Source organism: Oncorhynchus tshawytscha, linkage group LG08 (assembly GCF_018296145.1).
Source record: "Oncorhynchus tshawytscha isolate Ot180627B linkage group LG08, Otsh_v2.0, whole genome shotgun sequence".
Taxonomy (NCBI): Eukaryota; Metazoa; Chordata; class Actinopteri; order Salmoniformes; family Salmonidae; genus Oncorhynchus; species Oncorhynchus tshawytscha.
In genome coordinates, this window is record NC_056436.1 from 42,382,587 (window position 1) to 42,398,798 (window position 16,212).

General features: G+C 43.3%; 1 protein-coding gene across 1 annotated transcript; it reads left to right on the forward strand.

Moving 5' to 3' along the window:
* Positions 1–1,277: 1,277 nt before the first annotated feature.
* Positions 1,278–13,683, forward strand: ythdf2 (YTH N(6)-methyladenosine RNA binding protein 2). The gene is made up of 6 exons (XM_024429731.2): positions 1,278–1,487; positions 1,711–1,735; positions 3,087–3,163; positions 3,791–5,419; positions 7,494–7,562; positions 12,521–13,683. The coding sequence occupies exons 1-6, from the start codon at positions 1,461–1,463 to the stop codon at positions 12,542–12,544; spliced, it is 1,851 nt and encodes a 616-aa protein (XP_024285499.1). The 5' UTR covers positions 1,278–1,460; the 3' UTR covers positions 12,545–13,683.
* The last annotated feature ends 2,529 nt before the right edge of the window (positions 13,684–16,212 follow it).

Here is a 16,212-nt window from a genome sequence, read left to right on the forward strand (position 1 = left end):
TACCTGCAAGGAAACACGTGCCGTCATCATTGTGTTGCACAACAAAGGGCTTCACAGGCAAGGATATTGCTGCCAGTAAGATTGCACCTAAATCAACCATTTATCAGATCATCAAGAACTTCAAGGAGAGCGGTTCAATTGTTGTGAAGAAGGCTTCAGGGTGCCCAAGTCCAGCAAGCGCCAGGACCGTCTCCTAAAGTTGATTCAGCTGCGGGATTGTGGCACCACCAGTACAGAGCTTGCTCAGGAATTGCAGCAGGCAGGTGTGAGTGCATCTGCACGCACAGTGAGGCGAAGACTTTTGGAGGATGGCCTGGTGTCAAAAAGGGCAGCAACGAAGCCATTTCTCTCCAGGAAAAACATCAGGGACAGACTAATATTCTGCAAAAGGTACAGGGATTGGACTGGGGTAAAGTCATTTTCTCTGATGAATCCCCTTTCCGATTGTTTGGGGCATCCGGAAAAAAGCTTGTCTGGAGAAGACAAGGTGAGCGCTATCATCAGTCCTGTGTCATGGCAACAGTAAAGCATCCTGAGACCATTCATGTGTTGGGTTGCTTCTCAGCCAAGGGAGTGGGCTCACTCACAATTTTGCCTAAGAATACAGCCATGAATAAAGAATCGTACCAACACATCCTCCGAGAGCAACTTCTCCCAACCATCCAGGAACAGTTTGGTGACGAACAATGCCTTTTCCAGCATGATGGACCACCTTGCCATAAGTCAAAAGTGATAACTAAGTGGCTCGGGGAACAAAACATTGATATTTTGGGTCCATGGCCAGGAAACTCCCCAGACCTTAATCCCATTGAGAACTTGTGGTCAATCCTCAAGAGGCGGGTGGACAAACAAAACCCCACAAATTCTGACAAGCTCCAAGCATTGATTATGCAAGAATGGGCTGCCATCAGTCAGGATGTGGCCCAGAAGTTAATTGATAGCATGCCAGGGCGGATTGCAGAGGTCTTGAAAAAGAAGGGTCAACACTGCAAATATTGACTCTTTGCATCAACTTCATGTATTTGTCAATAAAAGCCTTTAACACTTATGAAATGCTTGTACTTCAGTATTCCATAGCAGCATCTGACAAAAAAATCTAAAGACACTGAAGCAGCAAACTTTGTGAAAATGTATGTTTGTGTCATTCTCAAAACTTTTGGCCACGACTGTATTATAACAATATTTCCAATTGCCTATTTAAAAGCCTACCTGCATAATATAGTTCCTCCATGCCGTTAAGGGGCGCATTTCCGTCATAAATAAACGCTATCGAAAAACCCGGCCTCTCAGCCATGTTGAGATGTCGCTCAGCGCTGAGAGAGCTGCAGCCCGCCATTGTGTAGATTCTAAGCTCTGTAGAGAGACAGGGGCACTTGGCTAACTCTCAAATAGACAATTCATATACCCTCCCACTTAAATTAAAAACGAATTAAAATACAAAAGGCTCCAGGGAGAAAGACATGTCAGCCAGCAGCCTTCTTGAACAGGTAAAGAGAGTCACTTTCTGAATATTTACGAGACCAAATTTCCATCGAGACGTAGCTAGTTAGGATAACGTTAGCTTGTTCCAGAGGCAGTGACTCTCTGTAGTGCAAGTAGGCCTGACCACCTGCTAAAGGACTGACTGGTGAATATACATTTCTTCATTTATTTTTCCCTTCCTCTCTTCTCATAAATCAAACCTTCATGAATCACCTGGACCCAATCCAGAGACCGAAAGGCCAAGGAAACAAAGGTAAGTGATCGTAACATGACTAGTTTGCTGGCTCTGTATGCGGATCTTTTTCGTGCGGTGTGTACGGAAACCCTCTTCTGCGTGGGCAAATGTGATGATGGCTCGCTAGCTAGCCAGATAGCAGGCCAGTATCACCAAAGTGCCAATTTCGCTTCTATAGTTGATTGAACATGTGAACAAATTTCCGATACGTTGGTAGTACATACTTAGCCAATCCTTTAGTTTAATTACATTTACTGTCAGTTGTGCGAATACACAATTTTGTATTTTGAGGAAATCCGTCAGCGCCAGCTTTAACGTTCGCTAGTTAGCCTGGCTAGCTTGGTAGTTAGTTTGTGCTACCTGACTGGGATTACGCTACATTTGCAAACCAGCTCGCTCTACATTTCTCAAGTCCGACAGCTAGTTAGTGGCTAACTTGAGTTTTTGTTAAATGCTAGCGACTACCTTAATTGGAACCTTTTTACGCAAACTAAACCGGTTGTTTCATGTACTTCCTTAACGCTAGCTGGCTAACCACGCGATTTAAAGGATTCTTTGCGAACAGAAGCATGAATTGCCTGCCAATGACACGTCTTCGAGCATGCTGTTCTCACTGTGCCAGTAGCTTGGCTATTTCCACTATAACCATTTAAGCTTAACGTTTTAGTTCAATATTGTGAGGCAACTTTGTTTACTAGCCAGGCCTGTTTTCCAGTTTGGCTATTCTTTTTCATATTCTGCTCATGTCAGGAGGAACTGACACGCGTCGGACACAAGTTAAAGTTATGTCATGACCCCCGAGCACTGGTGTTAAATACCAATCGATTGAGTTTGTTCGTCCAAAATTGCAGCTAGAAAAAACATAAATATAGTACAGCAGCACCTCAACGCCTATTTTCATTCCCATTGGTGGCTGTCAAGATACTTATGCGATTGATTCACTGTAATAAACAGGCCGTTTCGCAAGTAGCGATAGTTCTGCAGTTTGTTATTTTTTGGTAGATTTTATATCTAACATATACCGCAGCACATGATACAACCCGATGCCTATGGCCTACAGTTGCTTGTTTTAAAGCTGGGACAGTAGTTATAGGTCTAGCCAGCATGAAAGACAACTGTTGTTCAACTCAACCAATCCAATGCTACCCATTTTAGTGCATTAAAACAGCTTATTGTGCAATTTGTGACAGTGAACTCAAGTTGTGCCATACTACAGATGTATTATTAAATGTAAGGACTTCCTGATTCTTATTGTCGTCCTACTCACCACCAGTCACAAATATGTAGGCCTATGACTAGTCGTAACTATTTCCACCTCGTGCAAACAGATATATCCAGATGTCTTACATTGCTGCCTACTCTTTTCCAGTGCAAAACGGAGCTGTGACCCAAAAGGATACTTTGAATGATGAGTTTGAGCCTTACCTGAACACTCAGGCCAGACAGGTGAGTACCACTTCTATCAGCTTTACAAGGCCACAGTCTGCTCCTAACATTTGCCTGCTTAGGATGCCTTATTCATAGCGTTTGTTCAAGTAACATTTTAAACCCGCCTCCGTTTTAATAGAAATGATCAGGATGATCAACAAGCTGTCTGACTCATAGATTACCATAGTAAACATGCAAAACAGGGATATTTTGCTGTATAGCTTTACAGTAAATTACTTTTCTACTGTTGCAATTCATCATGTGTCCAATCCAGGGCATTTAGCGCACTCTTCTCTCCCAGTTTACTACGTAGTCCATTTGCTCTCCTAGAATTCCAATTCATAATTAAACTGCCGTTCATCTTGTCGTAACTGCCTCTGTTGGCATCCATCATTGGGTGCCCCTCAGTAGTGGGCACTTCCCAGAAAAGTGGGCCATAATGGAGCCTGTATTCCTCCAGTCAAAGGAATGCTGCATCCTTTTGTTGTGTAGCAATGCCACTGTTTCTCTTCATAAAGCAGTTCACTGGTGTGAAAATGGCCAGTTGTCCTAGTCTAGGAGGTGACAGAGGCTGATGGAGATTCAGAAAAGGATGTAATGATTGAAATACAGTCAGCAGTCTAACTAGTGTTCTTCTCTTCCCAGAGCAATGCGTATACGGCCATGTCAGACTCCTACATGCCAAGTTACTACAGCCCTTCCATAGGATTCTCATACTCCCTGAACGAGGCAGCATGGTCCACCGGCGGCGACCCCCCCATGCCTTACCTGGCCTCGTATGGACAGCTGAGCAACGGGGAGCACCACTTCCTGCCCGATGCCATGTTCAGCCAACCCGGCCCACTGGGCAGCAATCCCTTTCTGGGCCAGCACGGCTTTAACTTCTTCCCCAGTGGCATCGATTTCTCGGCCTGGGGCAACAACAGCTCTCAGGGACAGTCCACGCAGAGCTCTGGCTACAGCAGCAGCTACGCCTACGCGCCCAGCTCGCTAGGGGGCGCCATGATCGACGGACAGTCCCCCTTCACCCAGAACGAGCCCCTCAACAAAGCCCCCGGCATGAACAGCTTGGACAGCTTGGCGGGGCTTAAGATTGGAGGGGGTGCTGGGGACATGGGGGTGCCTAAGGTCGTGGGCTCCGGCCTCCCCGGGGGACCCCTGGGCCACAGCCAGGTGTCAGTTGGAGCTCCCAGCATGCCACTGCCCCCCATTGCCCCTGCCAAACCCGCATCCTGGGCAGACATTGCTGGCAAGCCTGCCAAGCCTCAGCCCAAGCTGAAAACCAAAGGGGGCATAGCGGGTACCAACCTTCCCCCTCCGCCCATCAAACACAACATGGACATCGGCACTTGGGACAACAAGGGGAACATGCCTAAAGCGTCCACCCCACAGCATGCGCCTATCCCCAGCAATGGGCAGCCGCCCAACCAGGCCTCCCCTCAGCCCGGCACCATGGCCGGAGGGACCCCACAACTACAGCTCAGCAACGGGCAGTTGGTGGCCCCTTTGGCCCAGCTTGGGCAGCACCAGTTCCCCCCGAACGGGCAGCAGGGCATGGGGGGGCAGCTGCAGCTCTCCCAGGGCCCCCCGCCCACCACTCAGCCCACCCGCTGGGTCCCTCCACGGAACCGCGCTAACGGCTTTGGGGATGGCGGGGTGGGACAGTCTCCCCCCAACTCTGGTGTGGGCGGGGTGCAGGTACCTTCGGAGCCCCACCCGGTGCTGGAGAAACTGCGCCTGGTCAACAACTACAACCCCAAGGACTTTGACTGGAACCCCAAGCAGGGGCGTGTGTTCATCATCAAGAGCTACTCTGAAGACGACATCCACCGCTCCATCAAGTACAACATCTGGTGTAGCACAGAGCACGGCAATAAGCGGCTGGACGCCGCCTATCGCTCGCTGGGTGCTAAGGGCCCCCTCTACCTGCTCTTCAGCGTCAACGGCAGTGGCCACTTCTGCGGCGTGGCGGAGATGCGCTCGCCCGTGGACTACAACACCTGCGCCGGTGTGTGGTCGCAGGACAAGTGGAAGGGGCGCTTTGATGTGCGCTGGATCTTTGTTAAGGACGTTCCCAACAGCCAGCTACGGCACATCCGCCTGGAGAACAATGAGAACAAGCCAGTGACCAACTCGCGGGACACGCAGGAGGTGCCCCTGGACAAGGCACGGCAGGTCCTGAAGATCATCGCTGGCTACAAGCACACCACCTCCATCTTCGACGACTTCTCCCACTACGAGAAGCGCCAGGAGGAGGAGGAGTGTGTGAAAAAGGTAACGGCCTACCCTCCACCCACCTGGGGAAATTAATAGGCCTACACCTGGGGGTGGGGGCATGGGAAGCTGTGTGTGTGTGAAGGTTCTGAGAGCATCTGAAGAGCAAAAATTCTGTTGGGTGTTATGTTAATGTAGATCATCAATCATTATGTATGTGTTAATCTTACAATGTGCCATTCCAACAGAAAATGTAGATATGCCATGAACAAAATACAGTTAGTTATATATATATATATATATATACATATATACATTCTCTTCAATAAATGCTGACTAGTGTTGATCAGTAGTGTCGGTATTGAATATATATTTCCAATTCGGTATATTTAATCAATGAGCAATGTCACATTATTGTTGTTGGAAATGTTATTAGGAATTTATTACTTTTGCATAGGCATTTACAGTTGAAAATTATGCCCTCTTTGAGATGGGGTTTCTGAAGTTATTTAGGAAATGCTTCAGATGCTTGGCTCACCAAACCAGTGCTCTAGCCCAGTAAGGCCACTATGTCCATATATACAATTTAAAAAGGGGGAGCAGAAAGTTTTTGCAAGAATCAATTCAACCAAAATTATTAAACCTAAATGCCAGCAGTCTACCTTGTGCCCACCAAAATGCATTTTGTTGACCTTCTCTAGAGACTCTCAAAATAATTAGAATATTCATTATTATGCTCCGTCTTTTACAAAGGCTTCTATTCACATATGAAATGCATGTTTACATTGGCCCTTCAGTCTAAATGGCCATGGGCTCCCAAGTGCGGCAGTGGTCTATGGAACTGCATCTCAGTGCAAGAGGTGCCACTACAGTCCCTGGTTCGAATCCAGGCTGTATCGCATCCAGCCATGATTGGTAGTCCCATACGCCGGCGCACAATTGGTCTGGGGTAGGCCGTATATTGTAAATAAGATTTTGTTCTTAACTGACTTCCCTAGTTAAATGAAGGTTCAATTAAAAAAAAAAAATTACAAATAATGTTAATCCTTTGTTGGGAACAAATGCTTGTTCGATCTACTAATGTTGATAACTTCAACTCACAGCAGTGCAACAACTTGAAGATCTATTGAAGGCCATGTTATCAAAAGCTGTGTGAGTAGGATGATGGCATATTTAAATCTTATCCTACAAGGTCTGGATTACTACAGTTTTTTTAAATTTTTTATCTAGTAATTTATTTCCCCAATCTGTTGTCCCATATCTAAATCAGTCCCTGGTTAGAAGGGAGGAATGTTTTTATAGTGACTACAGTGCTTGTTTGTCAGGTCTGAGATGCGGATGCGGCTTTCTTTACATCAAAACATAGGCCTAGTTATATTAGACAGTCCTGTCTGCTGTGGCAACAATATGTTGCTAATTTACATTCTACCTTGTATGTTTCCTTCAAGCTTATTTTGCTGAAACACAAATCATGCTTCCTTATATGGTGCTCTCTAATAACATTTATTTTTGAACTTGAGTTGTTGAGGTGTCCTTTCCCATCAGTAACTTCACATTGCATGACTGTGGCTATGTGTGCAAAACAGTGTGTTATTTACTGCGGCAAGGAAACTGCTCTGCACCTGGGGGTATTTCTCAGGGAAACTCTCCTGTAAATATTTGGAAAAGACTATATTTACTAGTTGTCAAAGATCAATCTGTAACTGGTATTTTATCAATGAATTAACTATAGCTTCCACTTATCTAGAAAAACATGAGATACGTGTTAATCATAGTTTTGTGGTTTTCATATTGATCCAGATTGGTGATAACCACGGATTACTGACTGGTATTGATGGAATATCAACATGCACTAAGGTTCAGGCTTCAGAGTAGAGCTGAGAGTCATGTGTGCTAGGAAGGTGATATGCTGACAACTCAAATGATGAATGATCCTTGCTGTATAATGTAACAATGAAACAAGATTGTTTTAGAGAGCGATCACGGTTGACTCATTTTTCATCTATCCACTTTGATACCACAAAGTACATTTTTGTAAGTTCGTTAAGGTGATGCATGTATGTCTGAGGTCGATTGAGGCCTCACATCCTTTCTTTTTTGTTCCAAACTAAAGCCTGATGTTTTGTGTTACCAGGTGGAAGTCCAGGGAAGCGAGCCGTACCCCAGCAACCCAAACCCCAGCAGGAGTCATTACAGACTTCAGGTAACATGCCCTAGCGCTCCCACCTTCCTCTCGTTCTCTTGGACCAACATTTTTGTATGGATTTATACTTCATTAGGCCAGGTAGCCTAGTGGTTAAGAGCATTGGGCCAGTAACCGAAAGGTTGCTGGTTTGAATCCCTGAGCTGACTAGGTGATGTCTGTGCCTTTGAGCAAGGCACTTAACTCTAATTGCTCCTGTAAGTTACTCTGGATAAGAGTGACTTATTGCTGATATTTCCACAGAGGTCAAAATAACACTCTGAAATTGTCATAATTATCATAATGTCTTTTCAGTTTAAGCTTTTTCAAAAGAACGCCTCCAATTTCAGCTTGTTCAGTTGGGATGGTGATTTTGGCCCACATATTACTTCAATTGGTTTATTCTGACCAATGACCAGTCATTTATTTGCGTACAGTGCCTTTGGAAAGTTTTCAGACCCCTTGACTTCTCCCACTATTTTATAGCCTCATTTTAAAATGGATTTTTAAAAATAATTTGGCAATCTACACAATACCCCATAATGTCCAGGCAAAAACTGTTTTTTTTAATCCAATTTATTACAAATAAAAATAACTTCAATACCTCTGACAGTGCCAGTCAGAGCAAAAACCAAGCCATGAGGTCGAAGGAAATGTCCGTAGAGCTCCGAGACAGGATTGTGTCGAGGCGCAGATCGGTGGAAGGGCACCAAAACATTTCTGCAGCATTGAAGGTCCCCAAGAACACAGTGGCCTCCATCATTCTTAAATGGAAGAAGATTGGATCCACAAAGACACTTACTAGAGCTGGCCGCATGGCCGAACTGAGTAATCGGGGGTGAACTGCTTTGGTCAGGGAAGTGACCAAGAACCCGATGGTCACTCTGACAGAGCTCCTCTGAGGAGATTTGAGAAACTTCCAGAAGGACCACCATCTCTGCAGGACTCCACCAATCAAGCCTTTATATGGTAGAGTGGCCAGACGGAAGCCACTCCTCAGTAAAATGCACATGACCGCCCGGTTGGAGTTTTCCAAAAAGCAACTAAAGGACTCTGACCATGAGAAACAAGATTCTCTGGTCTGATGAAGCCAAGATTGAACTCCTTGGCCTGAATGCCAAGTGTCACGTCTGGAGGAAACCTGGCACCACCCCTATGGTGAATCGTGGTGGTGGCAGTATTATGCTGTGGGGATGTTTTTCAGCTGCAAGGACTGAGAGACTAGTCAAGATTGAGGAAAAGATGAACGGAGCAATGTACAGAGATCTTTGAAAACCTGCTCCAGAGCGCTCAGGACCTCAGACTGGGGGGCAAAGGTTCACCTTCCAAAAAGACGACGCAGGAGTGGCTTCGGGACAAGTCTTTGAGTGGCCCAGCCAGAGTTCGGAGTTGAACATCTGTGGAGAAACCTGAAAATGGCTGTCCAGCAACGCTCCCCATCCAACCTGATAGAGCTTGAGAGGATCTGCAGAGGAAAATGGGAGAAACTCTACAAATACAGGTGTGGCATATTTGTAGCGTCATACCCAAGAAAACTCAATGCTGCCAAAGGTTTTTCAAGTACTGAGTAAAGGGTCTGAATACTTATGTAAATGTGATACTTCTGTTTATTTTTTATTAATGATCAAATATTTCTAAACCTGTTATTGTGTGTTGATTTGAGGTGGGAGTTATATCTGTATTCCCAGATACCTTGGTGTCTGCTGTGACCACCATTTGTCTCATGCAGTGCGACATCTCCTTCGCATAGAGTTGATCAGGCTGTTAATTGTGGAATGTTGTCCCCCATGAATTTGCAGGATATTGGCGGGAACTGGATTATGCTGTCGTACACATCGATCCAGAGTATCCCAGACATGCTCAATGGGTGACATGTCTGAGTATGCAGGCCATGGATGAACTGTGACATTTTCAGCCCTGTTTTAGATCATTCAATTCTCTGTTAACCTGTCTAGGACTGGGGTTCCGCTAGCGATGCATGTATGTTTTGTTCGGTAAAGTTCATATTTGTATCCCAAAATCTTATTTTACATTGGTGTGTTATGTTCAGTAGTTCCAAAGCATGCAGTGATATTGCAGAGAGCCACATGAATTCACAGAAATACTCATTTATAAATGTTGATGAAAATTCAAGTGTTATGCATGGAACTTTTAGATGCACTTCTCCTTAATGCAACCGCTGTCAGATTTTTAACAAACTTTACAGAAAAAGCATAATCCGAGAACAACGCTCAGAACCCAAACCAGCCAGAGAAATATCTGCCATGTTTGGTAGTCAACATTAGTCATAAATAGCATTATAAATATTCACTTACCTTTGATCTTCATCAGAATGCACTCCCAGGAATCGCAGTTCCACAATAAATGCTTGTTTTGTTCGGTAATGTAACTTCCAAATAGCTTCTTTTGTTTGGGCGTTTGGTAAACAAATCCAAAAGCGTGTTCTGGTCCAGTCGGACAAAGTTCAAAAAGTTATATTACAGGTCGAAGAAACTTGTCAAACTAAGTATAGAATCAATCTTTAGGATGTTTTTATCATAAATGTTCAATAATGTTCCAACCGGAGATTTTCATTGTCTGTAGAAAAGCAATGGAACGAGAGGTACCTCCATGTGAAATGCGTAACTGAGAACAAGGCTGCTGTTAGACCCCTTAGTCAAACAGCTCTCATCCGGCCCCCCTTCACAGGAGCAGCCTGAAACAACGTTCTAAAGACGGTTGACATCTAGTGGAAGCCTTAAGAAGTGCAAAATAACCCATATCCCACTCTGAATTCGATAGGGGCTGAGTTGAACTACAAACTAGATTTTCCACTTCCTGTTTGGATTTTTTCTCAGGTTTTTGCCTGCCATATGAGTTCTGTTATACTCAGACATCATTCAAACAGTTTCAGAAACTTCAGTGTTTTCTATCCAATAATAATATGCATATGTTAGCATCTGGGACTGAGTAGGAGGCAGTTCACTCTGGGCACGCTATTCATCCTAAAGTGAAAATGCTGCCCCCTATCCCAAAGAAGTTAATGGCTCTGGTAGTCATTCCTACAGTCAGCATGCCAATTGCACACTCACTCTAATTGAGACATCTGTAGCATTATGACACAACTGCACATTTTGGAGTAGCCTTTTATTGTCCCCAGCACAAGGTGCACCAGTGTAATGCTCATATGGTTTAAGAATCAGGCCCTTTTTTTTCTCTTCCAATTTTCACCTAAAATGACATATCCAAATCTAACTGCCTGAACAAGGATATGCATATTCTTGATTCCATTTGAAAGGAAACACTGAAGTTTGTGGAAATGTGAAATGAATGTAGCAAACTTTTGTTTTGGTTCCGTCTTTGAAATGCAAGAGAGGCCATAATGTGCTATTCCAGGTTAGGTGCTATTTAGATTTTGGCCACTAGATTGCAGCAGTGTATGTGCAGTTGTAGACTGATTCAAAATGTTGTATCAAGACTGCCCAAATGCGCCTAATTGGTTTATTGATACATTTTCAAGTTCATAACTGCACTCTCCTCATATAATATATCTCCTCATACACATATGTCTATGTCCTGGGAAATGTTCTTGTTATACTTACAACCTCGGACAAATGTGATTAGCATATGTTAGCTCAACCATGCTGCGGGTGGGAGGGGGGGACTCCAATCCTGTTGAGGGTAAGCAGTTTCCTGATATGCCACATCTGTCAATTGGATTGATTATCTTGGCAAATAATTGCTCACTAACAGTGACATAAACAAATTTGTGCAGAACATTTCAGCAATAAGGGTTTGATGCATATTGAAAGTTTTCAGCTCATGAAACATGGGACCAACACTTTACATGTTGTGTTTATTTTTGTTCAGTGTACCTAATTTCTTTGCTAACGTATAAAAACGAGCTGCCAAACCCACTTTGGTTAACTCTGAGGTCCCTCTGTGTCCAATTTAGAGAAATCCTTCTTTAATTTTAGTGCCGTCCACTGTCGGAATAACCTACAAAATTCCTTGCATCTTGATTCCCTGGTGTTGCTAGGGCAGTTTTTAGGACTCTGGTGTTAACTCAAATCCTCAATGAATTAATTCTTGATTGTAGTGGATTTGTTGAGGTTGTGCTTAGTTTAATTTGTATTTTATTTGTAATGTTAATTTTTCACTCTGTTTGTGGAAGTGTTTACTTGGTCTCATTCCCAATGGTGCCCCATGGTCTCAATTGGGCTCCCCTGAATAAAAATAAGTTTTATATATTTAAAGAAACATTTCACTATACACTGCAGAGATTTTGGTGCATGCCATAATTAGTAACTTTACGGACATGTCAGTGACATTTTGCTCTGGGGAACAAGTGTAGAGTAAACCCAGCCTAACAGTCCTGCTACTTTTAGATGTAACTTTTTGTAGTGTGAGACACTCATCCCAATGACAACTCTGTGTTTTATTTTCAAGAATTCTATGTGTGGATAACGCCTGCTCATGCTGGCAAAAACTACACTTCCAGTCTAGCATCTAAAAACCTGTTTTCCTGCTGCTCTGTTAGACAGCCACCTTTGTTTTGAAATCAGAGGATATTTCATCAAGTTAAATTCCCTTTCTCTCAAGTGATCAAAATGCAGATGTACTTTGACATTTTGTGCTCAATGTGCTCTTTACTGAATGAGGACAAATGGTCCATGTCTTGCCGTGGATGATTATTGCAAATGTCTGAAAAGGTGATCAGAACTGAATGTTGTAGGCAATACACATCCTATTTGTGTAGAACTACTTGGTGGGACCTGGTGGTAGGGAGATGCTTGGCACCAACCGACATGTGGCTTGCTTTTAAATGTAAAGATGGACAAACTCCCCCCTCTTAAATCCATTGATGGAGTATAATAATTATGCCCACAGGTTACATTAAATTTGGATCTACAACATTCTGAAAAGCCCTAAATCTCTGAAGTGTATGTTTTGATGTGAGTCCCCAAGCTGAACTCTTGTTTTCTCTTTGTGTCCCACAGGAGCGCCAAGGACGTGTCAAGTAACAGTTACTGCTTTGGGCAAAAGACTGCAATAGCCCCCACTTTCCACCCCATCTCACATTCAGATCTTTCAAGAAATGCAAAATGGAGGGGGAAATTAACCAAGGACAAAAAAAATCGACTAAATGAAGACTTTCTTTATTTCTTTTTACTTTAACAGACTTACTTCGAACTTGTAGTAAAAGAAAAAGAAATGATTATTCATAGGACTACAACATAATGCATAGCATCCTTAGGTGAATCTCTTTTGCCCCACCCAACCCCATTCCACTACATATGCTTTTTTTCTGGTATGCTTTTTAAAAATAAAAAAACTTTTTTTTTTTTTAACAATGATCGTCTGTTCTTACAGTCCGAGAGCAAGTCTAATTCTTCTTACGCAAAATTCTAGTGGAAATGTTTAGTGTTGGCTACTATTAGTGCCCAAAAGTCAAGGCGGGCCATTTATTTAATTTCTTTGTAAACCCCTCCATCCTGTGGAAGATTAATGGATCCAATCAGGACGCAGACGGGGTCTCTTCAGTGGATATTTGTCGTTGTGGGTACTGTCATCTCACCCTGCAAGGAGTTTGTTTCCAATGCTTCTGTCATAAAGGAGAACTGAAATGGATGTTTGAGATTACCCTGTTTTTGGGGGGTGTAAGGTAAGGTTTGGGGGAATTGAAAGTAAAAACATTATTACGTTTAGAACCTTGGTCATTGTATAATTATTTTATAGTGTACAATTGTACAAAACGGGCCCTGTTTCCAGTCCTCTTTCTGGACCTGTTCAGTAATGTTGCTTTTCTCTTGCCATTTGTTTCTTCCTCCCCTTTCGTTTTCTTAAAGACCGCGCTGACACTGGCCTCGCCCCGACTCTTTCTATTAATCACTTCAAAGTAATAAATGTGGTATACTCAGCAAGAACATGTGCGTTCCCCTCGTTTGACTGTAAGCACTTCTTGTCATGCTGTGTGCTTCCCTTTTCTGTATTTAAGGGAAAATGAATGTTTTATTACTTGGTAATTAAGCCCTATACCCTCGCACTTAATTCTACCCCAAACATCCCTCTTGCACCACTAACCACCTTTATCCCATCCACAATGTCCCCCCTTCTCTTTCCCCCTCCCCTGCTGGCTGCTTAACCATAACACCACCACTACCCTTGCAGAATGTCAATGTTGGTGGAAAAAAAACAAGGTCCTCTTTCAAAAACGACTGGCTTTTATCTGTGGCATAATAAAGATGCTCCACAAAAGTCCAGCTTGCTATTTTCTCTTCTTGAAGCTAAGCTATGGGGGTTTCGGTAAGGACAGCATTCATGCGTTAGGCCAGTAGAATCTTGAGTGGTATCTGTAGGTGTTTTCTATGTGCTGCTGTTGTCATACTTGTGATCTTGTCATTGTGTTCAACTCTGCATTTGTAACTACTACAACTCAGGTCACTGTCAAGTATGTAACTGGAGGCATTGGTGTGAATTTCAGCCTACATTTTGGGTATTTCAGTCAAGGGCGATTTGGATTTTGTAATTGGCCTATTTTATGCCGTCTTGTTGTTGAATATGTTAGCAAAACAACCGGTGTATAGCATTAGCACAGACATGAGAAACATGCTTTCCGTATCTTGAATTCCCTTAAGCGCAGGGTCACTCGGTAGGAATTTGTTTAGGATCATCAGTATGCTACATTTAACTCATCACTCACATTATTGCCCTTGAAATTAGATCTCATTTAGCCATAATTATAGTACTTCAAACACTGAAAATGAATCAGTCTTACCTTGACGGTATCACTGATCTGTCAGATTTAACCTGTAAAACATTGGCCTGCTTGAAGTCTTGCTTATCAAAACATGTTAGATCAATGATTACCATACTCAAATGATGCAAAAAGTATTCTGACAGTGTTAAAGACCCATATGTCAGTTCAAAAAGGTTAAAGACCAAGTGCTCTCCGACCTATGTGTTAGATCAGGGGTGTCAAACTCATTCCACTGCTGGCCGAGTGTCTGGGTTTTTTGTTTTTATCCCCTTCAGTTAAGACCTAGACAACCAAGTGGGGGGGAGTTCCTTACTAATTAGGGACCTTTAATTCATCCACCAAGGACAAGGGTGGAGTGAAATCCCACAAATACCCAGCCCTCTGTGGAATGAATTTGACACGTTAGATCATTTTTCTGTTGTGGAAAAACAACTGCAAAGGACCTCCAGTGAAGTAATCTTCCTTCCATAGGTTTTGCATACCAATAATTATTTTTGATATATATTTTGTCTATTGTCACTAAATGTATTCTCAATGCGAGTCCCATCATGTAGGTGTCCTCAACACATACTGGTGATGAATCTGAAAATCAAGACTCCTCTTTGTCAGAGGAGCGATACCTCACCGACCCATCCATTCAGCTCACGGGTCGGATTATGCTTCTAGCCTTAACACTTCCTGGTGTAGCCTATTTAGCAGCCCAATTCAGATCTTTTGCCCAATTATTGGTCAAATAACTTGTCATAAGATCTGAATTGGAAGGGGTCCGTAACCACGGCCTTTGTGTGCATTGTTTATGTTAAAAGAAAATTGGGTACAAGAGCATATTCTCTAGCCTCGCAAGTCGCCTGATCTCATGAGTTTACGTGGATGGTTCGCCACCACGGAATCATAGCGCAGTAGTGCCGTGTTCACGTAATGTTTGAAACTGACATTTCCGACTTGCTAACCTGGGTGGAAGAGTCAAATCCAGAGTTTCCCACTTGGGAGGTACCAGAATCAACCAATAGGAAGCTCTACGCAAATAACTTTGGAGTTATCCAACATGTGAACGCGGCAGGATAATACGTTAGGAAAGTGGTACTTCTTGATTTTTTTTGTGTAGGCTAAGAATGGGAGCACGTTCAAGCAAATCAGTTTTGTCAGGTCGGCCTTTCAAAGTGTGTTGCATTATGGGGATAACATTTGTCTGATATGCCTGCATGTCGACTGCATGAATTTAAAAAAATAAAATAAAAAAGTGATTGAACGAGCTACTGCGGTCGCGGCGAGCATGACCAGAATGACACAACGATGAACCACCAAACCACACTCCATTTCTGTTCGAAAATTGAGAAAGAGGACCGTTTTTACTCATACATCTACACATACAATTTCAGTTTGTGAAGGTTTGATTAAGGGGGTTAGAGATATGTTTATTTCAACATTATAAAGAAAACGTGTATAAACAATGGCAACACTGCCATGATGGTCTGATCCTTGCTGTTGGATAATGACGACTTTTGGCTGTCGCAGATGCACCTACCCCGACTTCACTCCTCGACTTTCGTCTATATTCGGTTGCTTTAGCCTTACCACTCAAACGCGCCCTGGGCTTCAAATCATAGGCAAAATTGTCACGGGATGTGGGGACATGTCCCCCCCAATATTTAGAACAGGTCGATTCGTCTGCCCCAAAAATACTTAAAATCCCCTGGAGGTCTGGGGCCCCCCAGATAGCATACGAACATGTCATAAGCATTTGCAAAATGTGTAGAATTGCAGGAAATTAGCTTTAACGGTTGACTTTTGGGCACAAAAAAACAGTCCTCTTTCTCAATTTCCGAACAGAAATGGGGTGTGGTTTGGTGGTTCATCGATGTGTCACTCTGGTCATGTGCGCCAAGACCAAAGTAGCTAATTAATTAGCTTAGCTAGTCACCTGTAACTAAC